A 26359-nucleotide genomic window follows, 5' to 3' on the forward strand; every position below is an offset into this window, starting at 1 on the left:
TTTCATCAGAACAGAGAAGCTGCCAGTTAAGGGAATCCCTGGCCATTCAGCATTCCATTCCATTCCATTCCATTCCATTCCATTCCATTCCATTCCCACTGCTGCCCCATGTTACGTGCTCCTGCCCTCAGATGGCAGGATGGGAATAACACTCCTGAGGGTGACTTCAGGGTTGCCTGAGAAAGAAGGTGTCTTCTTATTTTCAAATTATCAGGAGAAGAGGATCCAGCCAAGTTCAGGACTCAGTCGTCAGGACTGAAAAACTGAGTGCAAATCAGCCCCTGCATCTTCTACATCCCTGGGTTGTACCCAGCAGACTCCTATGTTACTGCTGTAGCAGTCATCTCTCACACAGACCTGGCTCCCCAAGACCCAAGGACACAAGCTCTACAGCTAAACTTAACTCCTCTGAATTTCAGCCAACATCACTAAGCTGTTCCCTGAGCCCACAGATAGAAGAGCTGTGAAGGAGACATCCCTCATACTGTAATAACCAAATGAAAACCACTGCCAAGAGATGGGGCTGGCAGGCTAAATTTTGGCCTTTTATCTGTAAATTGTGAGCTGTTCCTTAAGACACTTCTCATCCTGTTAGATGTGCCCTTTCAGTGAATCACTACTGCACCCAACAGGCAGAAAAAGGCAAGGTATGGAGGGGGTTTTAATAGGTTGTTTTCTTCTGCTTTTTAACTAGGTCCATTTGTATGTTTGTTTCCTTGTATGGCATCTAAAGACAGGTCCAGATCTCCCAATGGCACCTTGATCCATAGACACTGGTCTTGCTTTGAGCAGTGTGTCTGCTCAGATGATTTCCAGAGGTCCCCTCCAGGAAAAGTTATTCTATACTTTTATCTTCTAAATCAGCCCAATTGCTTTTCACATATTCCCTAATGTCTCCTATTTCCTATACACCTGTGCATGTAGCTATGGGCATGTGGTATATTGACAGGCATTAGAGGAGCTTGACCTGCATGAAAGTTCCCAATGAAGAATTCATGATCTTCTGGCAAACATCTAATACAAAAAAAAAAAAAAAAACAAACAACCAACAAAACCAAAAAAAAAACCCAACAAAAAAAAACCCAGCAGAGCAGAAACAGAGGAACTGCAGAGTATTTAAAAAGAAATCTCAATGAAAGGGGGCACAACCTTATTCAGAGATTTAAATCATCTGTTTGAAATTTTAAACTGGCTTTCAAAGGTTTATCATGGAACATGATGCCCTCAGCTGACAAGGGAAATCAGGTCAGCTTTAAGTAACAGGAAGTGCACCGTCTGCCTGCAGCACAGCTCATGTTTGGCATCTGATGCAGGGACCACTGGAAAGCCATGTGCTTGTGGCCTCCCAGAGAATGGCTCTATTTGGCTGACAGTGCTGAGTAAGCATTTCAGAAGCTGCTTGTGCTCAGGAGGGTGCAAGCCAGCTACTAACATGTTCCAGCACCCTCCAGGAAATCTGGGACAGAGAAAGCTCAAAGGCTGCATCCTGCTTAAAACATGAGAATCAACAGCAAACCCCACACGTCCTGCCCATTTCCAGCCAGGGCTGCAGGGCAGCAGCTGCAATACTCTGGTTCCTTTGTTGCTCTTTCCCAGCCCTGTTATCACCCAAAGGTGTTTTGGTCTGCCTCACCTCTGGGTGCTCAGCTGGTAACGAGCTGCCCGGTGACTGACATTACGGACCACCAGAGTCTTCTGGCTGCTGTACTTGACCGGACACTTGGAGAAGTCCAGCTGGTCAGGGAAGTCCAGGATAGCTTTGGCACCAATAGCCCGAATTGGCACAACTATCCTTTCCCTTGCAGTGATGCAGATGAGCTCATGGACATAATCCTGCAGGAAAAGAAACTAGCTCAGCACAGGACATTTAGTGCCATCCCCATAGCAGAAGAAAAAATCCGTTTCTGATAACTATTCAAGAGCATCCATTTACCTATTCCACCCTAAAATGAACACTAAGTTCTACTAAAACGTCACATTTTAAAGGCACCAGTGCACTTTGCAAAACCTATCTCTGTGGCATTAAGCTCTTGTGTCACTTGGGTCATAGAGAGAACTACCCTAGGCCACCATAATTTTTACTCTAAATTTTAATAATTTTAAATAATTCCTAAATCCCTTCTAAGGAAATGGAGCTAGGGAACACAGGACATTCCTCTTCAGGTTTCTATTCCTTCTGTTTGAGAATAGGAAAAAGTGTTAAACTGACTCTAAGCAGCAAAAGGAAGATTGGAAGATGAGAAAACAGCTGCACCCAAAGAGCTCCTGCACCTCTGGCCTGGTGTAGAAACATCAGTTCACTCAGAACTCCCCTCTAACTTTGCGTCTCCAACCAAGTCAGGAGAACAGTGCTAAGAGGTAGCAGGATGCTGTTGCCTCTCTGTCTCCCTGCAAGGCTTCCTCCCTTCCATGCCATGTCCTAAACCCTGTTGTATGAACAAGCCTCTGTATCACAGCACTGAGATCAGACTTGCCAGGGCCCCAGCACTGGTGTTCAAACCTCCCCACAAAAGCAGGTTTGGCACGGAATGGGTGCCAGTTGACAGAGCCACCACAGTGACAGGCATGAAGACAGAGCCACAGCAGTGTCACTGCCACAGGCTCTGGGCTCACAGCTCTGCCTGCAGGTTGTACCTGCCCTATACAAGCTCTTTCAGGCAGGTGTCCAAGTCCCCTGCAGCTCACCAACCTCCTGCTGACTAAGGGCACCTAGAGCCCAGTGTGCCTGTGCCAGGCTGGGCTCCCGGGCACAGCACATCCTCTGTCCTGGCCCTGCAGCTGTATCACGGTCAGTTGTGCTCTGGGACAGCACAGCTGCAAGGCTGGAGAACAGAGGGTGTGAAAAAGCACCGTCTTTGCTCCAGCCCAGGGTGAGGCAGGGAAGCTGTTGCCAGTCAGGAAGAAGGAAAGCTCTCCGACCTCTTTGCCCCTCTAGTGTGTTCCATAATAATTAAAGCCCTTCCACTGTACCTAGAGATGGCCAAATATCTGTCAACACCTCTTTGTCATTTTCATACTGCTCCCTGTGCATCTTCCCTTGGGAATGCTCAGGAATGTGTAGGGAGGGGAAGCAGAGCCTGTCAGGCCTGGGTGCAGTGCACATGCGAAGGTGTGACTGGTTGCAAGCTGCCTGCCCACAGCCTGGCACCAAGCTTACAGCATGGAATGGGCTGTACCCAGGGTGCAGGGAACAGTGGCTTTGGAGATATTTCTGTGTTTGGGCTCCTCCAGTCTCACCGTGTTCTCGTCAGGGGTGAAGCGGATGCGCACGTGGACAGGCACACGCGGCGTCGTGACACGGTACGCATTGTTGGAGGACACAAGCTGGAAATAAGGTGAGCTCTCCATGGAGACCTTCACCACCTGAGGAAACTGCAGGAAAGACATAAAATGATGATTTTGCCACTTGTGGAAACAGGACGAGAGGAGACCTGTCCGTGCCCTGGTGACATCCCTCCTTGACCCCTTTCCAAAGCACTTTCAGCTGTGGAGGTACAGGCACATAATTCACAAGGGTGAACTTGAATCCCTTCTGTCTGGGTCCAGCATTTTGGCCAGCATTGGGGCAGTAGGGCAGTGCCTGGTGGGAAGGAAGGGCCAAGCAGGTCAGCATCATCAGGATGGAGACAAGAGCACCTGAACCAAGTCATCTACATATTCGACAAGGCCAAAAAACCTGCTGGCTTCTGCCAGCACACAGCCATGCAGTAGTCGTGTTCCAGAGGGGGAATGTGCTGCCTGAAAGCAAAACAGCACGTTATCCTGGGAGAAGGAAGAAATTCCCTTCTAGCAGATCAGGTTTGGGTAGGGACGTTCTGGGGATACAGACAGGCAGAGAGACCAGCAAGAGAGGAGACCAAACACTGTGGCCTTACTGGGAATAAAAGCAAACGAAGGAACACAGCAAGACAATCCCTAAAACAAGGAGATGACAAAGAGAATTTAAATGGGCAGTAAAGCAGCAAGGAAGAATCATAAAACCATGAGAGCAATCAGCTTGCCAAAAGCGATGGAAACACAGACAGGCTGTGCCTATCGACTGTGGGCTTCAAAGGCACTTTCTGCCTGGAGAAACATGACCAGCACTGGCTGGCAGTGTGGTTCCAGTATTAAAAGCCAATCTTGGCTCTCCAGGGGTTCTTGCTGCCTGTGCAGGCAAGCTGGGCTGCTGGGCATTCCTACCTGCAGCCAGCAGGCCAGGTTCTGCCCTCTGGGACATACAGACACAGCAAACATGCATTTTCTAGCACACAGATATCAACCCCTGAGCACCAAAATGCTCTCCAAAAGTCTAAACCAGATGCTTTTGACTCCCTCCTGACTCTTCCCACCAGCCCACTCTTGGCACAGGCCTCATTTGAGAAAACATTTCCCTGACTGAAATTCAAAGGGTCTCAGTTTTCCTCTTTACAGTGGAACACAACTGCTGACATTTCTCAACTTTTTCCCTCTCAACTCTCTTGGCAAACTGCAAAACAATCACAAGTTCTTCAAGTGAACATGAAAACCTCCAGGAGCACATGGCTTTGGATGTGCTGTGGTTCTCCAAAGGAAAAGCAGAGCACCATGCTGCTTTTGGAAAAGCTGAGCAGAGCTGGATGAAGTTCAGCAGGAGTCTGAAGTGGCACCTAAAGGCCTCCTGCTGCTTCTACTACATCAATCTGATTCCAGGGCTGTTTCAGAACACATTTCCTGCAGTGCCAAAGCCATTAATGATAAATGATTCCAGCATAAAGTGGAGAAGGCTCAGCCCCTGAGCTTTGACTGTGAGCTGCATAAAGGAAGACAAACAGGCTGAGAGAAGCAGAGATTCCTACCAATTTTAGGAGCCAAGATTATGTAAGGAGACACAGGAGGTGGTACAGACTCAAGGCAAAGCATGAGAGAAGGTAAGAACTGTACAGCCCTCAACATTCCTATCAATCCAGAGCTTTCAAGAGAAGGAAACTCCTTTGGGATAGATACCATCAATGCATGGCCAAAATCAGCGGACAATTCCCAGCACAGGAAGATTTCCACCATCTTGCAGAACAAAGGTGCTGAGACATTTTCTTCTGCATGTGCTGCAGCAGATAACTTGCTTTGCTGTACACTCTGGGAATGACAGCACTCTCCTCTTCCAGCACAGTGTTAAAGCTTCATGTCCCAGCACTTACCTTGTCCTTATTAATGAGAGACAGCACCATTTCAGAGACCTCATGGGCGACGAAGTTCTGAAATACCACCTCTGGTGGGGAAATCTGAAACAAGTTCTGTTTCAGGGGAGTTGATGGCAGCTGGAGAGGAAAGAGAGAGCAGGGAGGTTCAGCTGCTGGGAGGAAAGTTCATGAAGGACAATCTTACACTGATCCCCAGTGAAGTACAGGCTCGGGGTGAGCACATCTGCCCAGTCCACACTGGGCAAACAATAGCTCACCTACCTCTGCTCTGAGCTGATCAAGAGCTGCCGGGCCACACAGAGCAGGTTCAAGGCAAGCTGCTCTTCTGGCATGTATTTCTCCAGGTTTCCTTCTCCAGAATGCCAGGCAGCAATTACCTTAAGCACAGCCCTGTGCCCATGTGGTCACAGAGCTCTGGGGCACTCATGGAGTAAGAAAAACCCACAGATTTACAGGAGACTCCATGGGAAACACTTTTGGGATGTCCTTAACTCTGAGACAGGGAAACCAAGGCCCACACAACTACAAATATCTTTTTTGCTCTAGAACTTAGACATCACTAAGAAGAGAACAGTACCAGAGAAGGTGTGAGAGATGAGGTGATATTTTCCTAAAGCCAAAAGGTTATTAAGCAAAAGAATGGAATTTCTTGGTTCTATGTGTTGTTTGTGGTTTGGATTTGTTCAGGTTGGTTTGTTGGGTGTCGCAGTGAGGAGGATGGGGTTGAAGACCTGACCAAAAGGAAGCAAGATGAGAGGGGAGGGGACAGAAAAGTTGGTGGTCAGTAGAGAACCCAAGTTCCTGAGTACCCATCCAGTAGGAAAGGGGACAGGGACTGCCCCAGCCGGGTATAGAGGGGACAGAAAGATTGCCGTTTTCTCCGAGGGTGTGTTTGCTTGTCTCTAGGGGGAGGGAGACACGCCCAGCTCAGCTGAATCGGTACTAATAAACAGTTTTCTTTTGCTTCGATAATTTTGTCTCCTTTAATTGTACTCAAAAGATAGTGCAATTCAAACAGAGAGAAAGACAAGAATAAAAAGACAAATGAGGTGAAAATAAAAAGACATATTAGGTGAATGCTGAATGAGGATAAGGTTCAGCGGTTTTCTCAGCAACCTGGGTAAAAGTAGAGTTGGTATCTCCTTTTTCCATGTGCTTTAAATGGGTGCTTTCTTGTAATTATTGCTATCTTATTTAATACCATTGTAGAGGCACGTCTGGAATGACACAACAATGGCAAATGCTTCTGGAGCAGAGACACTGCTTTGAGAAAACGCTCCCCTGCTTTGTCTGCCTTCTCCTGCCACACTGCTGTCACTCCAGCGACACAAGCAGGTCTCCTGTGTGACTTCACGGGAGGCACAGTCTGCTGAAGGGTGTGGCTGCAGCACCCTGTCCCTTTGTTATGCCCTTCCCCGAGGTGTTCCCAATGCCCCTCTCCAGGGCAATCCTTAACCAGTGTGTTACATGTCTCTTGCTGCCGATTTCCTGCTCAACAGCCCACCTCGGTCACCCACCCCTTTGGACTGTGCTTTATACTGAGCCAGTCCTGCCAGAAAAGCAGCTTTAAACACACCTCTACGTAGGCACTGATCTAGATAAATCCATTCCATTCCCCTCTGCCCAGGGCAAGTCCCCTGTACATCTGGCAGCCTGCAAAATCTAACACCCCTTCAGGGTCCCAACACATTGTTCCAACCCAAAGCATTCATGCAAATTGTTTTGTTAAATCTGAAGTGGTCTTCAAAGGCCAGCGCTGCCGCTCTAGAGGGAATCCTGTGACCACACCAAAGCAAGAGGTGGCTATTTCAGCAGGAGAATGGCAAATGGCAATTTTGTGCCTTTGTGTCCCCAGCCTTCCTCCCATGAGCAATGGCAGCTACACTCCAGCACACCCCAGCAGCTTCAGCAGAGGTTATTTGTGTTGGCTTAGTGCAGATCAGGACTCCCAGTCCACCACTACCAGCAGTTTGCTATGACAACAGGACCTGGACGCTGAGGTATTTTGCTGGAGGCAAGCCTGTCACAAGCACACACCCTCCTCAAACTTCAAACAGAAAGGAAAAGGCTACCTTTTGATGAGGCTCTCTCATGTCTCGAGGTGGGCCAATTCTGGGCAGAATACTCCCCCCAGTGCTGGCCTTCCTGCTGACAAACTTCTCCATCAAGAACTTCGAGGGAAGCAGCTGAAAGGCAAAAATACACCATCTGGAGCCTCAGAGATGCTCTTGTTCAGAAAGGCTTTTCTTGAACGAGTAGCACTGGTGAATAATTTGTGCTCACAACCACTAGGACAGCCCTGGAAGCCCTGGAATTTTCCTGCTGAAATACTTAGCATCAGTAAATTAATAATACAAAGTAGAATACACATACTCCAGCCACATGGCTCTGTCCCATTAGTTTCTTCGTGATTTGATGTGACATGCTTGGGGATTTCTGCTCTTTGGGCATTGGTTTCCTCTTTAGTTTCATTGGATTGAGGCAGTGACCTTTTCAGAGAGTGGGGAGGAGCTCTCAGAACTCCCCTAACTCCATCCCTGCACAGCACTCAAAGCTCACAGCGAGGAGATAGCACTGCTGGGTGAGTCCAAGAGAAGCAAGAAAGCAAAGTTGTACCAAGAGTGAGGTGCACAGGAATGTGCCCAAGTTTTCGTTCTCTCTGTTCATTAGCATTTGTTTTCTCTCTCTGGGCTTACAGGCCCCTTCACAGAAGAAAACAGAGGGATCTCCTGGAGAGAGCCTCAGCAGTGGGGCATCTTCAGTCAAGTGAGCTCCAGACGGCCAAGGGACCTTTGTGGCCCTGGCTCCAGTGCTGCCTGCAGGGCTGGATCTGCGCCCACACAGGAGATGAGAGAGAACAGCTGGCTGGGAAGCTCTTCCAGCTGGGACCAGCCGTGTCTCTCAAGGCTTTGGGCAGAGTTGGAGCTTCCCCCTCCCCCACGTGCCCGGGTGCCCAAGGGCAGGTTGGTCAGAGCAGCACAGGTGAGTGCCCAGCCTGACAGAAGGAATTGCTGTGGCAAAGGGAAAGGGACAGAACACATGCTCAGGGCTTCAGCTGCACATTGGTTTCACTTGGCTCCGGTGGCACAGCCAGGCAGGATGCTGGACTGTCCCTGAAACATCACACAGCGTTCCCTACTGCACCAGGACAGCCCCCACCAAGGGCCAGGAGCACGGCACAAAGAGGTGGGGAGGGGGTCTGCAGCTTCACAGGCTGCTGACAACAGGGGCGGGGAGAGGAGGGACACGAGGGGAGTTTCCAGCCTTAACACAGCCCCAGTGGGTACTTACAGTAAAAGATTTCAGCCTCTCCCTGGACAAAAGACGAGGTGTCGGTGTCTTTCTTGGCAATCCAGATGCCATTTTCAAGGGAGGATGTTACAGATGAGCGACAATGACTCAACAAAACTGGAAGGAGCAACAATGGAACTCTGAAAATCCACAACCCAATTCATGGCAGAGTCAAGGCATATACTGGTGCTAAAAATTTTATATGTTTTGAAAGTAGCTGAGTGCTTGTTTGGCATAATAGCTAGTATTGTTATGCCTCTAGTTGGACTTTATTTGAACTATATGGCTACCTTGTGCAATTCAAAGATGGATCATACTGAAACCTGGAGCCAAAAATCTGAACATTAATAATAGTTAGAACAGACAAAGCTGTAGCTTAAATATTACTTTCAAATAGCTTGAGTGGACCTCCTCTTCTTTAGGCTAAACCACCTCTGTTCTCTCAGCTGCTCCTCACAGGACTTGTGAGAGACTGGAATGTTATGGCTAATGGCTTAAATATTGTTATGAAGGACTTTTTGCCCATTGTGACAAAACTGCATAAAGAAGCTGCAACCACTGAAGCCCACCCCTCCCTGAAAATGCCTCCTGACTGGAACTTGGGACTGTGAGTTAAGCCACCTAAGGGAACTTGAGATAAAATAAAAGTGACACTATTGTCCTGTTACCTCAGGTTTGGAGAGAAGGGAACAAGGCTAAGGGAGAAAAATGTATCCACAATAAAGCCAAACCCAGCAGCTGTCCTGAAAATCAGCTCTGTCTGCCTGCAGGCTGGGCAAGTCATAGCCACAGACTCGTCTGCTGAAGCCAGGTTTGCATACAAACCTCCCATCAACAGAGGGGAAGAAGGAAATTTTGGGTGTGCAGCGTAAGCTCTGGTAAGATGCAGTGGACACCCATCCTCCCTCACACAAACTGGCTCAGCTCTAAAACCCCCCACCCCCAGAAGGCCACATCCAGGCACATTCCCATGAGGGGCAGCTGAGGGGGTGTCATAACCCATCAAAGACCTCCAAAGTGCCCCCAGACCCATGCCTGAGGCCTTGCACCAGATGACTGCATGGCATGCCATGTAACACCTGAAAATCCAGAACCCAATTCAAGGCAGACTCAAAAAACTGGTGCTCAAGATTTGATATTATTGAAAAGGAGCAAGAGACAAAGTCCAACTTGCCCCACCCCAGGGAGGTACCTGGGCAGTCTCATCTTGCCCAAATCTGCATTAATCCATTGGGGTCTTAGGTCTTGCGAGACCTCACCACAGAGAAGACCAGAAGAGGATTTCATGGTTTCCAGTGGGATCCACGCAATGGTGATACTTTCTACTTGATGTGTCACTCTCTTTCTCTCCCCCTCCCCAACGCCCTTCTCTATTTCTCTCTCTCTCTTCCTCACATTTACTGTTACATAAAATCCAGACTACTGACTTTGGCATATGGTCTCGTTTGCACCTTAATTCAGGGGCATCTCCCTAATAATTTTAATAACCAGATCATAACAGCCCACTGAAACTTGAACAGAACTCATTCACCTTTAAGCAGTTTAAGTAATCACTCTAGGAAAAAAAAAATGTATAAAGTAGTAGATTTAGGAAATTTTGCATTTCTTCAGTGAAAAAAAACCACAATCAGTAGACCACATATGGTTCATCCACTCAGCTGTACATGCCACTGAACTGCTGCACCAGAAGACTGGCATTATCACATCCTGTATTTCCCTTTGGAATTCTCTTTCAGAGTGCAGATGTGACAAAACCAAAAGTACAACTTTCGTCAATCTTTACCTTCAAACGAAATTCAGGACACCCCCGCAGACACCAATGGTCTACGAGGTCAGGACTCGCTCGCGGAGAACCAATCTCTGCGAACAATTCACTTGGCGAATCGCCGAGTGTAGCCGCCTACACGAGCCCAAGCTGAGAACAACCAGCCAGGAGCGCGCTCTGCGGCAACTGAGGTCACATCGCCGCCACAAACGCTGCGGCCCCGTTGGCGGTTACCCGGCAACCGCGGCACCCGATTGTCGGGGGCTGTGACGCTGGGCGGGTCTCGGTCCCCGCTCGTTCCAGCCTTGGTGCCCCCTCGGTCCCTGGGCGGAATCCACTCCGGGGCCCGGAACGTGACGGGCCAGACCCTCGCCCTCAGCTCCGGGCTGCTCCTTCTCAACGGGAAAAACCCCGGGTCTCAACAGTTTGTGTTCAGCGCAGAGCAGAAGTGGGAATCAGCCAGCTGCAGGTCCTGGGCGCTAACATTTAGCTTCTCGTTCTTAGGGACACACAGGGAGCAGAAGTAATTTCCTGGTGTAATGGTTTATCACCTAATTAGCAGCCAGGAATTAGTGCTCCAGAAGAGGGACGTTAGCACATCCTGTATTTCTCTTTGGCATTCTCTTTCAGAATGTAGATGTGCTAAAAGGGAAAAAAAAAAAAACCAATATTTATCAATCTCTATCTTCAAATGAAATGCAAGGCTTTTAGTTGTATTCCCTGCATTGTAACAGAAACACACTAGAACCATAATTGTTCCAAGTTTCCTACTTGCAGTAAACAAGATTTTAATATTATTTCCAAGTTTATCTGTAATATATAGGTTTTTATATTCTAAAGAACTTAGGTTTGTTAAATTACTGCATTCACCTTCATGCTGCTGATCAATAGCACAGATTCTTTGTGTCTTCAGCAGAACTGGTTTGTCTTAGTAAAAAGACTTAGAAGTGAAAAACTTTCTGGGTTAACCAGAATTGAGAAAGTTTTTTGAAAACAAGAGGGAAAAAAAGGCCAACCCTATTAGTTTATGATGTTCCTAAGTCTACTACTGTGCAGCCTAAGGAAGCTGTAATGGAATAAGGGAAGAGAGACCTTACAGCCACGTTATCCATAAGTGTATGGAAAACCTTCACAGAGAGTCCCTGCACGGCCGCTTTAAAGACTTGGTGACAGAAGAGCAACATAGGATTGAACTAAGATAGACAAATATCCAATTAAAGTCAAATTACACGTTATTTTATTTTCAGATGGGGCCGCAGATTGTATGCTGCTCGCCATCCTGGGAGTTCAGAATGTCCTGCAGTATGGCTGAGCTATGAGACTTGTGGAGCAGAATTATGAAAAGGTGAAGCACAAACATTTCTTATGCACCTACATTGCATTACCAACTCAATTTAGACCTCTGAAGTATTCATTAGAGTCAAGAGCATATCCAACCACAAATTTATCTGGAATTTCAAAGCCTGTATCTGTAAAAAAATACAGTTCTTTTTATACTTCAGTGGTGTAAGTAGCTTTAAGTGCACAGGTGGTTTTCAGCACATACTTGAGCTAAGAGTAATGGGCATCATCTCTTTCAGGGTGCTTCCTTAAGAATATGAGCTGTAAATTGATGACAGAGGTTAGAATCCAAACCATTCTCATGAGTCAGTAATATACTTAAGGTGTTAAGAGAATGAGTCTTATTAACAAAATAATTGTTTAAAACCTAGTTATGAGTTAGTCCTGGGAGAGGAGAAAAGGAGTGAGATTTTACTTGAGTGGAAGTAGATGAACTGTGATTCAGTAGGACTTTTCAGTTTGGAAACAAGGCAAGTTTAATAATACGGAGTCAAAACAAATGCCCTCTAGGGTCAAAGCAAAGCAAAATACAGTTCAGGTTTGATTCTGTTTCTGCTATCTCAACAGTTAAATTTGTCTATGAAATAGCTAAACCTGCACTCAGGCCAACCAGGGGAAAAAAAGAAGGTGGTCATGAGGTCTCAGGATAGCATAGCTGGTCATTAGCTTTTTATGTAGTTTCTCCCCATTTCTCTTGGCCTTCATGAAACTTAGGTGCCAGCTGTCAGATGTGCTGCCTGAAGTGAAATTGCAGGACTGTGTTTTGGAAAATACAGAAAAAAAATACAAGAAAAACATGATACTTACAGTCTGGTCTGTAACTTGGACTCTGATGTGTCCTTTTAACGAGCAGGCTGTAAGGCAGAGCAGAGAAGGTTGGTTTTTAAAATATGTCTTGCTCAAAGTTGTAAACTTCCATTCTGCCATGTCTCCCCATAAGCATCTAAAATCAGGCACTTTAATTAAAACAGTGAGATCTGTTGCACAGAAAGAAGTAGTGTTCAGCCTCATAGTGGAGGGAGAAGCAAAGGCTCTGATCTAGGTTCATTCTTTATGTTCAAGTGGCTCGACTTTGTATTCAGTTCCCTTCAATCCTGTGTCTCTGATCTTTCCCCTTCCATGCAGCAATGTCTCAGGACACTAGAATAGCACAGAGGGGGAAGCATGTCCAAGTGGCTGGTAATGATTTTAGTCGGGTGGGAGGGAGGGAGAAAAGGACAATTTCTTCTGCAAAATTACATCTATTCTTGGTTTGCCTGTGCACTTCAGAAGAAATTGAGAACCTCCTGGACAGTCACTAGAAGGACTGTCTGAATAACTGATGCTTAAAGCAACTGTTTTCATAAAGCATTGCGGTTACTTAAGAGACACAAGGGATATTCCACAAAATTTCCTTTTAGAGATCTACTAAAAGCAGATCGAGAATGCTACCTGAAGTCACCTTCCCAGTGCTGACAGACTCTTAGATTCTGGAAACTTCTACAGTTGAGGATATTAAGTAATTTTCTGAGTGTTGTCATTCTAGTATTGAGGCAACTGAGGTGGTGTTAGAAAACCTACAGAAAGAGATGAATTTCCTTCAAACATAAAGTAAGAAATAGGGAATCCATCAGACTTTATGGACTACATGGGAAGAGCCATAAAACCTTGTTTTTATGAATTTGAGCAGTGAAGATGGTAGTGCACGGGTAAATTTCCCAGTTTAAGAAACACTTAATTTTTCAGCAGCTGGGTAAGGATTACCTCCTGCATTTGCTTCCTCCCCTCCCAAATTCAAGCCAAACAAGCACCTGTCAGCATACATTGACTATTCACTCAAATGAGTTGAATATGTTAGTTAGTGGCTATATCCTTGTACCTTACGACTTTTACCATCCTTGGTTTCTTGTCTTTCATTTTTGAAAGCAGAGCTTTCATTGTTCTACCAGTCTCAATAATGTCCTGAAAGAGATAAAAAAATAAATTATCCTTCATGTTTGAAAGGAAAACCAGACTCTCAGTGGATTAAACTAGAGCATACCAACCTGTCAGCCCAGTAACATAATTAATTATTATTTTATATGTAATATGTATTAATTTGAAAAGAAGGGAGAAAAAAATCCTTGTCGTTCCACCTCTCCTTCAGTCATTATCTACCTCTACTACTAACACATTTTGGAGGGGAGGGGAGGGGAGAGGACTTAAATGGCAATTTGCAGCTAATTATACAACCAAGAAAAGCACACTAAAACCCTCAGTTACAAGGAAGTTGCACTGATTTTCAAAAGAGATGTCACTTCAACTACTGACTTTACTTTGGCACTTTCTGAAGAGTCTTTCTGTAAGTATTTATGACAGCTTAAAATATGGTGATAAAGGCACCTGTGTCAGCTCTAGATATTGCTCTATGTAAAGCACTAGTATTCTAGAGCCACACTGAATGAGTCAGTTTAGGTTAATTTCTGGGCATTCTGGGATAAAATGGGGAATAGGATCTTTGGGAGCAGTCATCACTGATCACTTCAAGTTTCCACTGAGATCAGTGGGAATTATTCTCTGCTTCAAATCCCAGCATTTTAAATGAGTGTTAAGTGGCTGGAAGTATGCAGTATCAAAATCTTAATAAAGATGGATTTCCTGGAAGATACCCAAGAACAGTTGTTTCCCTTTAAAAGCTGAAGATGCTCATTCATACCTTCCCATTTAGTGCAGACAGTTTCTCTCAAAAAAAAAAAAAACCAAAAAAAAAAAAAAAAAAAAAAAAAAAAAAAAAAACACCAAAAAAAAAACCAAAACAAAACAAAAAAAAACCCAAAAAAACCAGTTCTCTTTTTATCATTCTAGAAGGAGAAAGAAGAGACAGAAGTCATACAAAGCATGCCCAAAAATGTTATCCTCTATTTGTCTGAGAGGTGTGCTGCTCTTCCTTCTTGCAAGAGGAGGGAGTTTGAGATCTGCCCCTGGCTTGGTCATGTTGGGTGTTCTGCTATATGTTTATTCCAGTGAATGTATAATATCCACCCTTTGGGACAGATCAGTAAATCAGTTCCTACAGCCATATAACCCTGAGCATTTCATGCATGCAAATAATAAAATTATAGGTTTGAATGTCCAGCAATTAAAAATTAATTCACCTTCTTTTTCTATCTCTCAGAAAATCTGAGTTTACAATAAGCTAGAATACTTCACACAATACAGATGCCTTCATTCTCTGCACACCTGTAACTCAGTCTGATCTACAATAATGATAAATGTTGCAGGTTGTAGTTTCACACAAATCCAACGTTTTTCCTGGGCTTTTTTGTTCAAATTGAAATTATCTTAAGGATTTACTTTTGCTTTCTCCTTAAACTCTGGAAAAATGTGATTAGTTTTATCCTATTTTGGTAAATAGGCCAACCTCATCGTGCTGTTTTTCAATTGAGTTAATTCTGTGTAAAATTTCTTTTGCTTTCTTCCAGTAGTCTTGCAGACATCTTTTTCTCACTTGTACGTCCAATTCTTCTGCATTGTTCACATTTAATGAGTTACCATATAATTTCAGAGACAACTGTTCAGCTGTATAAAATATGAAACAACATTAATAGTTAATCTTTTATCAATTAACATTTTAAAAGTATTTATTATATTTTTGTATGCTGAGGGCCAGCCCAAATAATTTTATGAAAAATAACGATTTTTATAAAACTTAGATTTATACATAAATGCTGACACACTTGAAATACAAGCTGCAGTTGTAAGAGGTGAACTTGCAATTATAGTTCCTACAAACTGTTTGCACAATGATGCTGTGAAAAAAAAAAAAAAAGACTTTTTCACTGACTTAACTCTGGGTTCTTGACCAGTATGAGCCTCTGCTTTTTTTAAAAACCAATTCCAAATTAATGGACACTACAAATCCCCACACCCCTGACAGAGGACACAAGACTGACACCATGAATGCTTTCAAGCATCAGCACTTCATTATTCCCCAGTACAGCCCTTTATACCCTTTTGCCCCATGCATAACACCTGTGTGCCCTTTTACCCCCTTGTCATTGGTCAGTGCACTTCAGCTTTCCAGTGCTCCTTTTCCCTTACCAGGGTCACCTGTTTTACACAGCTGCACCTTATCAGGGGTGAGACTGCCTGCAGCACTGTCTCTATTCTCTCACAATCCATTCTCCCACACACCCCCTCAATCTCACACAAACCTCTCAGTTATGCTTGCAGCACAGAAATGTAGATACAGGTTTGTTTTTTCTTGATGAGCAATTGCACACCCTCCATGCTCTAGAGACTAGAGGACAAGGTCTCTCTGTTTCATGGGTGGTATTGTACAGATAATTAATAAAAAACTGAACTTGGGGCCTAAAAATACATCCTACTTCAGAAAAAAAAAAAGATCAAGATTTCTTAATATTGGAAATTAATGTAGACACAGTGATTTCAGGCTTGATTATCTCCTGGTTTATTCTCTCCCTCTAGTGGTACATCCCCAGGAAGAGAGTATCCACTGGGTGTTAAATGACAATGTTCATATTTTCCACACAATTTATAGATCGGAAAGCTTTAAGAACTGGCCCTACGTGGAGAAGTTTCACAAACACATTTTTGCAACACTGTTCGAATTTTTACTTCTTTTTTCTGCCCAAGTCAGTTCTTGATAACAAATAAGCAACTTTCTGTGCAGAAAACAAACATCTTTTGGAGTACACAGAATTACAAAGCTGTTGCAGTTAAAATCACTTGTGGAATCAGCAGAACACGGAGATGGAAACAATCACTGTCATTTTTAAAGCAGCAACAGCAAGCTTACTCATTTGTTTGCAGTTCTGCAGCACAAAAGTAGCAGCTTTGATGAGTTCCTCGTCCTGAGATTCTGTCAATACCTGAATCATAAGTGGCAGACCATTGTTCTGAAGCAGCTCACACTGGTTTTCTTCTAGAACAGGACATGGTAAAGGAAAAGGTTTGGTTTCAGCCCCACACACCTTAACCTTACAGTAACTTTAGCAGCCAATACTGGCAACTTTCTGCAAGTTTCTGTAGAAAGAGGGGTTTTCACTACAGACCCGAGCCTGCTGCAGTGACAGCAGGAGAGCTTTACATCACACAGGATGATTTGACCAGAACTCAGATTTCTGTAAGAGAACTGAAGGATTGAGACCATTTATTCAATGGAGTTCCAAGCTCATTTAGTTGTGGCCTAAAACATTGGCATAATGACTCCTGTATTTCTCCTCTTCCATTACCTGCTCTTGGAGTAGATATGCGACATTTCTGTGAGGCCTGAGATGCAGAAATATCAAAATCTCAAGGTTTATAATTATCAAAATAAAATTAGTAGTTTAATCCTGGTCTCGCCAATCTGTTTCTCCTCATTTATTACATAATTAGCTACATTTTTATTGTGATCTCATTCGCATACGTATTCATATAACTGATAACTTGCTAAACATAGTTCTTTCTTCTTTAAACTTAATAAAAAAGGAAATAAAAAAATTAAACATTTTTTGACAGTGTTGACATTTTAAGAGGAACCTTTTTTCTGTTGGTTTAATAATTTTTCTATTCAAAAGACATTTTCCATTAAGTTGTTTCACTAATTCTTCATGAAAAAAGTCTGCTAAAATAAATTTATGACCTATTGAGCTAATTATTGAACATGTTATTGGTGCTCAGAGATGAAAACCAACCAGAATTTTTGAACATAAGGCCTTTTTCTGGTTTATCTAAATGTACATGAGAAAGACATACATGAGAAGTACAAATAAACTTCCATTTCTCTTTGCTTGCACTGCCACAAAATACCGACTGAAGTGCTGTATTTGTACCAGATATGCTTGGGCAAGCCCTGAGGAACGTGACAAAAACATTTCAGGGCTACCTACTGCATCTGTGTCTTGAAAACCAATGCTCTTACCTGGCTCTTACAAACATTACTGGCCTTGTAAGCAGTGGACAGAAGCTGTATGTGCCAAGGACCATGAAAAAGAGAGCTCAAGACAACTCATTTGCTACATCTCGACTGCAGTAGCTTTCAGGTCGGGATTAATTATTCCCTGTGACCCCTAAGCCCAGCTCTGAATTCTTGCATATTTCGTCTACTTTTTTCAAAGCTACTAAAGACACTTCCTGCTAACAAGCTTTAAAATTTAAAGATGGAACATTATTAAAAACTTTTTGTCTGAACATTGACATTGTATTGTTTAATAGAACTCTCCCTCGTGTTCCAGTCTTGATGAAGTGACACCACTGGAGGAGTCAGTGTATGAGAATTTAGGAGAAGCTGACAGACAGGAAAAAGAAAAAGCAAATCTTACCACAAACTTCAGTACAGTGTCCAATTGTTAGAATAATACTGACTTTTTCTCCTGTGCTCAGTGTCTCGTTGGACAGCAGCTTCAGCAGCTCTGACACAGTGTGATACTTTGCCAAGACAACACCCATGGCAGCTGTTTGTTAAAATAATTGGAAGGAAAATAAAGTAGATCATGAGTGTACAGGAATTATCCAAGGATAAAATGCTGGGTTTTGGGGGAACTCTACAAACCCCTCAAAGCCTTGGGCCTGCTCAGCCCTGCCCTGCTCCACCTTTAACAGCTCAGATTACCCCATCCCTCCTGTGCTGCTCCCAAATCCAGCCCTGCCCATCCTCCCAGCCTCTGTGCTCCATGGAGATGAGGCAGAAGATCTGATGAACGAGGGCTTTGCACTGTGCAAGCTTTGGAGATCCCTGCTGAGTTTCTCCACATCCTTTATCAGCTCCAGCACGGAGCCAGAGAGAGTTGGATCAGCTTTGACACACAGAGTATCTGCCATAAAAAGAGCAGGGGGCAAGCCCTTCCTGGCACTGGCAACACCACTGCTAGTCCATCCATGCTGAGGCCTAGTCCTGTCACACCCAGCTGACCTGAAACTACCCTCAGAACTGGTGCAGGTTTATGCTTTTAAACTTTTGTGAACTTCCATTTGAAGCTCTTATGGCACAAGTGTGAGATACACCAACCATGGCCACAGCACAGGCTCGTCAGCATCACAGGTTTCTGCAAACCTTCTGTGGAATACACAAGACCTCATCAGGAGAGCAGTACCCAGCCAGCAAACCAGAGCAGAGTGTGCTGGGCAGAAACACCACATTTGTTCAGCTCCACCTCTGAATTACTAAAGCTTCCCAAAGCTACACAATTTATTATTCAGGCATAGGCCTAACTCCAGGATCCAAACTGACTGGCCAAATCCAGGCCCAGAGCTCAGCTTTACTTACTCAGCACAATCTGTAGCATCTTATTTTTAAATTTCAGTAGGGTTTAAATTTCACCGTGTTTATTTTAGCAACAATGGGACAGCAATCCACCCCAGATGAACTGAATCACTCCCCACTTACACCTTTGAATTTTAAAAAACACTGCAACATCCACTGGGATGTACAGAACTTAACTGCCTTTAAGCATTCATTTCTACGACTTTTCCACCAGCACAAGACTTTAAAAATTGCATTTTTAAATTACCATAGATAAAAAATGTCTTTCCACTCACAGTTATTAGCAATGCAGGCATCCAGAGTCTTTGTTACTACCACTGCAAGTTTCACGCTGGAGTGACTCAAACAGGAATCATGCATAAGCTCAAGGAGAACTTTGGCTAATGTATCCAAGCCTCCGATAGAAGCAAAATATTTCTGCACATATGCTTAGTGGAAAAAAAGAAAAAATGTGATTTAAGTGACAGAGTTTGCAAATTCTTTTAGCATTTCACCAAGTAAGTCCATCAGAGTTTTTCTGTGCATGTCTTAGTCATTACATTTCTTAAACAACAGAAGCTGGATATACATTAATCTCAAGAAATGTAGCAACTGCATATAAAATAGTTACAGGAAAACATGACCCTAATATGTGCACACAAATGGCAAACATCATGCCTGAGTTCTACCTAAGTCATTGTTTTCAGTCATGTAATAAGGACTTTAATTTAGACACACTTTTAATCCAAACAGCTCCAAACAGTTTTACTGACCCTATCAAACGTAACCAGACTGGGGCTATTTGTGGACTTGCGTACAGCGTAGTGTAAGTAAAGATGGTGGAATACAGTGGTCAGAGTAAAAGCTGGAAGAACAGCAAAGGACTTTGTAGAGATTGACAAGAAAGAAAAAACCATTTAGCTCTCTAATTAAACCTCCTTTTATCAACTGCAGAACTGTGTAAGCTTCAGGTGCACTTACAGTTATTTGCAACTGTGAGACCAAGAAATGAGCAAATGGGACGAACTATCTCAGGCTCTGTGCAACTCTCGAGCCACTCCTTGGCATAGGGAAAAACCGAACAGCAAATGTTTTGATTATCTTCTGGAAAAGTAAAAACAAATTACCCCAAATCAAAAGGCAATGAAATGAAACTTCAGCTGAACAGTAAAAATGAAACCAAAGTGTTACCGATTCGGAGACTATCTCTGAAGTTCTTTCACAATTTTCAGAGCAACACCTACCGTTCTGGGGGTTGTTGACACAGGCACAGAGAGTGCTGCACACTGAGGACCAGAGCTGATAGCAGGGATCAGTGTTTTCATCTGACACGTTCTTCTCAGAGGTGGAGAGAGTTGTTCTGTTAAGGACAATGCAAACAAGTCCCAAATAGTCAAGGAAACATAGCTGCTAACCAGTCTATTATTTGTCTGTTTGAATGTCAACCCTGTTTACCTGAATAACTGCAGCAGCAGGCTGATGCAGCCTGTATCTCTGACACAGGTTTGCCCGTTTTCTAAAAGAGAATGCACACAAGACTCCAGAGACAAATGCAGTTGCAGACAAAATCTTAACAACAAGTTTAATTTACATACATACATTCCCTTTCCTAAGCACATATCCTCCCCAGAAGGAAATACAAAATCATATCAACATATTGGTAAATAACCTTTCTACGTCTCTCTATACACTCTCAGAAATTATGGGTTTGCATTGGCAAACTGTAGTTTTAGAACTAAACCACGTTCTGCTGTTTAAGGAAAACCCAGTGAGCAGTGACCTACTTTGACAATTCAGGTTCAGTTACATGCAAACATTCATCTTTACAAATTAACTTCACCAAAACATTACGTATTGAATGTTCCAAATTTTGTACTGCAGATTGGCAAATAGAAAAGGAGTGTTGTTGTAAGACAGAAAAAAACCCAACTTACTATTATTTGAAACCAGTACTAAGATGACATAAACAGACATTCTTTTCAAGTTCACACCAGAATCCTTTTTAATTAAAAATAAAATGAGGTCTTCAAACAATGCAGAAGTACACAAAGTCTGCTGACAATACACTGAAAACAGAAAGTGAAAACCGTTAAGTCCTAAAGTAAGCCACTAAATTATTAAGTCTCAGTTGTGGCCAGTATGTGGGGAGTGGAGACAGGGCAGGACTATGAAGTGACTGAGGGCTTCCCCCCGCAGTGAGTTCTGCACCAACCAGGACCCTGGCAAGCTTTGGAACAATCCAGGAGTCATTGAACACTTGCTGCTGAGGGAGAGGGGGAGTGCGGGTGTCTGGTAACTTGAAGACACCCTGAGTGCACAAGTCAACAAGGCACTGATCAAATCTGGGGATGGACAGGGCAGCTGGGGCACCTTCATTGCCCTTGCTCCAACTGACAACCCTGTAGTCTCATTTTGTGAGACCAAAAGAAAATTGAGACAAAGCACGAGCACAAGTAATGACGGGGGCCATAGTGCACTCGGAAATACAAACAATATTATTTTTATTACCATTACTCTCTATAATAATCCCCAATGTAAATAAAGCTGCTTCCTTTACGATGCCATGAGCACTCGACTTGGCAAGGTCATTTATAAACATCAAACCACCAATTTCTCGAAAGTATTCGCTCGCTTCACCTACAAGAGGAAAAAAAGAACACAAACTTTTGCTTTTGTTTCTCTGCAAAATGAAAGGCTTCTAAGATTTTCCAACATCTCAAACCTTATGTCCTTTAGACATTTTTACAGTGCCCACCAGTTTCTTAGCATACATGGTGAACATAAATGACTGCATTGCTTCCAAGGAAAAGCCTTCCTTACTGTTTTGTTGGCAAATGGAATAGATAGTGATCAAAGCCTCCTTCTGAGACAGAGGGCAGTCCATCTGATATTTAAGGCATTCAAGTAGTAAGTTTAGATCTGTTTTCAAGTCTAGGAGCAAACACAAAAAACTTCATTAAAATTGTTTTATCTTCTATATATTAATCTAGTCAGTATTGGAATAAACTTGTCCAAAATGTAGTATGCACATGTATTTTAAAAAAGGGGGAAAAGCGAGCCAAATTGGAGCTACATCACTTCTATTCAGCCACAAACAACAAACCGAGAAATATTTCTGTCTATAGTTTGTTATTTGAGCATGATTTCCTTTGCAGAGTAACAACCTCCTTTTAGTATTTCTGGCCTTTAATTACTAGTAACTCTTAGTAAGTCTGATGTAAACTACTAAATATCAAATTCACAATTGCAAGGTGCATTAAGTGTAAATAATACACAGCCATTAAAATAATCAGAGTGCAAATACAGTTGAAAATCGATGGAGTAGTAAAGAAAGAGTCCAAGAGCACAAAGCTGCTCCGTGGTACTGAGTTACAGGAGTCATAAATCACGCACCACAGCAGCAGAGCCCTCAATCAGGTGGTTGGAGACGTAACACAAAATATCCTCATACAACCCTAGGTGGATAAACAGACTTGGAAAATCTGCTTCTTAGTCTTTGGGGTATAATTAAAAGACTTCTTTGATAATTATTTCTAACACTGACAGAAGGTATTGTTTATTGTAAACCCTTACAAGGTTTGGGGGTTCTTAAAGAAGTTAAAATACAATAAAAACAATAAAAATGTGGATAAATATTAGGAAATTAAAAAAAAAAGAAGTGACTTTGTGGTGGTGTGCTTTACTGTGTGTGTAGGTTTGTCATTTGATTTACCCTTTGCGCATCCAGTACAGCATCCAAAATGTGGCAACCAGGAAAAAGCACGTTTTCCCAACTGCTCACCACCCCACAACAGGCCTATCACAGTCTACTAAAACTTTGTAAAACTGATGCCCACTATAATGACAAGTTATATTAGGTATCTTACCACACTGATTTACCTGCACCTCTTGAGTGTTCATTTTTGTTTTATCTCTGTTCTTGTTCTACAACAGCAAGGAAAAAGTGTTTTCAGTTCTGTTCAGATTAGCAGTGTTTGTAATATGTGCAGTATCAATGACATCGTTCTTCTAAAATGCACTTTTTCCAGTTTTCTGCTTTTACTCTGTCATCTCTCACACACACAGTTTAGTGTATTCTTGTATGGCAAAGTTTTCCTTTGGAAATACAGTATTTTATAATAACCCTGCATTTCTAACTACCAGGTTATCATCATCTGAAGGTGGACATTCTGCAGAAATCAGGTCATTCCATGTTACCACTGAGGGGCACTGTCAGTAAGGAATATCCCCTGCTCTGCGTCACTGATCACAGCAAAGCTGATCCAATTTTCCTAAAGAGAGTGGCCAACTTTGCCATCAGCCAACAACTGCCACTAAGACCAAGTCATGTTACTTAGGGCGTGAACACTATCAAACACTCAGCCTCCTGCTGCTCAAGGAGCCACCAAACCATCAGCATTGTTCTGGCAGTACTGATCAAACCAAAGGCTATGAGCACAGAGACATATTCCTTACAGTGAGAACTCATTTAAATTCTCCAAAGACATTGTCACATTACATGAACCATGTAACCCACAAAACCCCACAGCATTGATTCTTCACAAACCCAACATGGCAGCCTCTGAGAGCAGAGCAGCAGAGTGACATTCAGCTTTGGAGGCAGAAAGATGCTCCCTCAAACATGCCCCAAGTCCCAAACACAGAAGGGCGATGCAAGCATCACAGTAACCTATTACAATTTCTCAAACAATTACTTCGCTACAGGTAGAAACTTTAAATCAGTGCTGAATCCAGCTTAATAATGGATTCGTTTTCCTTCTCAAAGTGGAGCAAAGGCTCGAAGCAGAATCATTGGCATCTTAATGAAGACAGCCAGCTCTGCTTTCTCTTCGGAGTTACTGATCGCTCCCATTCCTTTGCTGCTTCTGTTAGAGAGGGAGAATTGAGAGAGTTCATCTCCCTGCAGCCTTTCAGAAGTGAGAACAGACATGCATTTCATTTTCCTGCAAATCCAACCCTGCCACAACAAGGAAAAGCTTGCGAGCCTTCCTCACCTCTTTTTGTCCTACTGCCACCACCCCGCCAGCCTAAGAAAAAACAAAAACCACCCAAACAAAAGGAAGGCTGTAAAAATGAGTTTGCTCTGGAGCTACTTGCATTTCAGAAGAGTTTAATTTAATACATGTTTATACAATTATACAATAGAGGAAGCACAAAGGGTTTAAAACTGTATGTATACAAGGACACATCCTGGCCTTACCTGGATCTTTTTTACTTTTGCAACCTACAGAAGGTACACAAAATCGTATTTATAAGCCAGCCTACATTAATGAGATGCAAATAGCTCACCCTCTGTTGCTGCATCACAGGGCAAGGTGGAAAGACAAGCAATTAGATTTGCTTCAATAAACATCGGGCAAATGTTGCATATAAAACTCTTCTCCATCAGTTATGGAAGATAACCCAGTAACATCGCCTCAAACCTCAGAAACCACTCCTGGAGAAGTGCAGATCTGTCAATGTGTGCGCTCAGCAGCGCTAGAGCACAAGGCTGGCACGGTCAGTAGACCAGCCAGCCTCGGCGGGACTTACCCTTCGAAACCCAGGCACCAAACCCCAGAGGGGAGAAGTGCGGGTTGTTGGCGTCCTGTGGAAACCAAACCCCACAGCAGCAGCTGAGGCCGTGAGGACGCTGCGCTGTGGAACAGGACTTGGGAGTGTGCTGGTCTAGTTCAGCTCCCTCGCACCCTCCTCCCTCAGATGAGCCGTGTATGATTTACAGCTCATTATCAGAGCTCCACTTTGAAGTCTTAGCAACCACTCCAGATCAGCCCAAATAGAAAAGGAAAAGAACATATAAAAGATTTAAAATATAAAGGGGGGGGAGGGGAGGTAACAGTCTAAAGATGAAACAGCGGCTGCATTTTTCTGTGGGAGGGCTGGGGAGTCCCGAGGGGGGAAATGGGGCAAAGCTCAGGTACCTGTGATCCGGCGGCGCGGGTGGCTCCGGGCAGACGCCAGGGCGAGGAGGGTGCCCACTGCCGAGCGCTGCCCGGCTGAGGGGTGGGATCTGCGGGCTGAGGGGTGGGATCGCCGGGCTGAGGGGTGGGATATGCAGGCTGAGGGGTGGGATATGCAGGCTGAGGGATGGGATCGCCGGGCTGAGGGGTGGGATCTGCGGGCTGAGGGGTGGGATCGCCGGCTGAGGGCAGCGCCCGGCCCGGCCCCTCAGGAGACGCCGTAGCCGCAGCGCCGCCCGAGCGCCTCAGGGCGCGGCCGCCCTCGGACTCGGGACAGCCCTGAGCTTTCCGCTCAGCCAGGCGGGAAGCACTTGGAATTGTAGAAGCGTCAGGGGTGAAAGAGGTCTTTAAGACCATCCAGTTCAACGTCAGCCCAGCACTGCCACTGCAAACCCTAAACCACTAAACCATTTCCCAGTGCCAGATCCAGAGGCCTCTTTAACACCTCTAGGGATGGCAACTCCACCAACCTCCCTGACCAACCTATTCCCAGGCCTGAACGCCTGAACAGTCAAAAATTGTTTTTCTAAAATCTAACCTGAATTTCCTCTCAACGTGAGGCCACTTCCTCTGGTTCTCACTGCAGGCCTAGCAGAAGAGAGCGGCCCCACCTCACTGCACGCTCCTGTCAGGGAGTTGGAGGGAGCGGTGAGGTCCCTCCCTCCCTCTTCTCCAGACGGAACAAAGCCAGCTCCCTCAGCTACTCCTCATGGGGCATGTTTTCTAGACCCTTCGTGAGCCTCGCTGCCCTTCTCTGGACACACTCAGCCCCTCAGTGCCCTTTTTCACGAGGGGCCCAGAGCTGGGCACAGCACTCGAGGTGTGGTCTCAGCAGTGCCCAGCACAGAGGGGCAGGCACTGGCCTGCTCCTGCTGCCCACACTGCTGCTGATACAGGCCAGGTGCCATTGGCCTCTTGCCCCCTTGGGCACACCTGGCCTCACACTGAGGCGGCTGGTGACCTGCAGGATGTGCCACTTGGCCTTGGGGAACCTCACGCCCTTGTCCTTGGCCCACTGATGGAGTCTGTCCAAGTCTCACTGCAGAGCCTTCCCATCCTCCAGCAGATCCACACTCCCACCCAACTGGGTATCTGCAAATTTACTGAGGGTGCTCTCAATCCCTACCTCCAGATCATCAATTAAGATGTTAAGCAGGACCAGCCCTGGAGAACACCTTTCAATGCAGCTCAATTTGCATACTCTGCAGTTGGAGGCTGCAATGCCCCCACAACAGAAAGAGCTGCCATCCCTTGGCATTGGCCACACACACAGGTGCAGGATAAAAACCCTTTTACTACATGAATATGGCTGACACACATATATTTCAGGCACACACTCCCTTTCCCTAATGACCCTGAACTCATTAAAAGGTATTTCAGCTTCCAGCTCTTTGCACCATTGGATCCTCAGACCATCAGAGCTCCACCAGCCTCTCTCATCCTTTTGCGCCTTCTCCCCACTCAAGCTGATGAGCAGCTTATATAAGAAAAAATGCAATTCTACTGCCAACAAGCTGAGCCAATTTGTAAATGCAACTACCCTGCCAAAAACAGCTACTGCCTTTTTATTTCAGAGGCAAGTAAAAAAATTCTAGATTTTAAAAAACTGTCATGATATAGTATGATTTTATTTGTCCTC

The 26359-nt window shown here is 44.4% G+C and overlaps 2 protein-coding genes and 1 long non-coding RNA gene across 13 annotated transcripts in view; 1 reads left to right on the top strand and 2 right to left on the bottom strand.

The window, feature by feature from the left end:
* The window catches only part of LOC128812985 (hydrocephalus-inducing protein homolog), a 75027-nt gene extending 64640 nt beyond the window's left edge, over window positions 1–10387 (bottom strand). The window contains exons 1-6 of the mRNA XM_053987714.1: window positions 10234–10387; window positions 8451–8567; window positions 7232–7345; window positions 5157–5276; window positions 3238–3372; window positions 1634–1833 (exon numbers count right to left, since the gene is read on the bottom strand). Of these exons, the coding sequence (XP_053843689.1) occupies window positions 1634–1833; window positions 3238–3372; window positions 5157–5276; window positions 7232–7345; window positions 8451–8522 (641 nt within the window). The 5' untranslated portion in view covers window positions 8523–8567; window positions 10234–10387. The remainder of the gene's footprint in view (window positions 1–1633; window positions 1834–3237; window positions 3373–5156; window positions 5277–7231; window positions 7346–8450; window positions 8568–10233) is intronic.
* A 32-nt stretch (window positions 10388–10419) lies between these two features.
* LOC128812996 (uncharacterized) lies at window positions 10420–11716 on the top strand. Its single transcript, XR_008438886.1, has 2 exons — window positions 10420–10684; window positions 11463–11716. It is a non-coding gene; the product is annotated as an uncharacterized LOC128812996 (long non-coding RNA).
* Window positions 11717–12270: 554 nt separating this feature from the next.
* TERB1 (telomere repeat binding bouquet formation protein 1) lies at window positions 12271–25577 on the bottom strand. 11 transcript variants are annotated; one of them, XM_053987721.1, is made up of 14 exons: window positions 25259–25577; window positions 22640–22684; window positions 21581–21691; window positions 21269–21397; window positions 20695–20826; window positions 20216–20276; window positions 20005–20120; window positions 19742–19864; window positions 19057–19209; window positions 17841–17972; window positions 16334–16459; window positions 14936–15093; window positions 13415–13497; window positions 12271–12410 (listed from the first exon to the last, which is right to left on the bottom strand). In XM_053987721.1, the coding sequence occupies exons 3-14, from the start codon at window positions 21642–21644 to the stop codon at window positions 12281–12283; spliced, it is 1407 nt and encodes a 468-aa protein (XP_053843696.1). In that variant the 5' UTR covers window positions 21645–21691; window positions 22640–22684; window positions 25259–25577; the 3' UTR covers window positions 12271–12280. The 11 variants fall into 11 exon arrangements, with proteins under 11 accessions (XP_053843696.1, XP_053843695.1, XP_053843692.1 ...); XM_053987720.1 differs by having other exon boundaries at window positions 16334–16456; window positions 22627–22684; XM_053987717.1 differs by having other exon boundaries at window positions 22627–22684.
* Window positions 25578–26359: the final 782 nt, after the last annotated feature.

The sequence above is a fragment of the Vidua macroura genome, chromosome 11 (genome assembly GCF_024509145.1).
Source record: "Vidua macroura isolate BioBank_ID:100142 chromosome 11, ASM2450914v1, whole genome shotgun sequence".
NCBI classification, from domain to species: domain Eukaryota; kingdom Metazoa; phylum Chordata; class Aves; order Passeriformes; family Viduidae; genus Vidua; species Vidua macroura.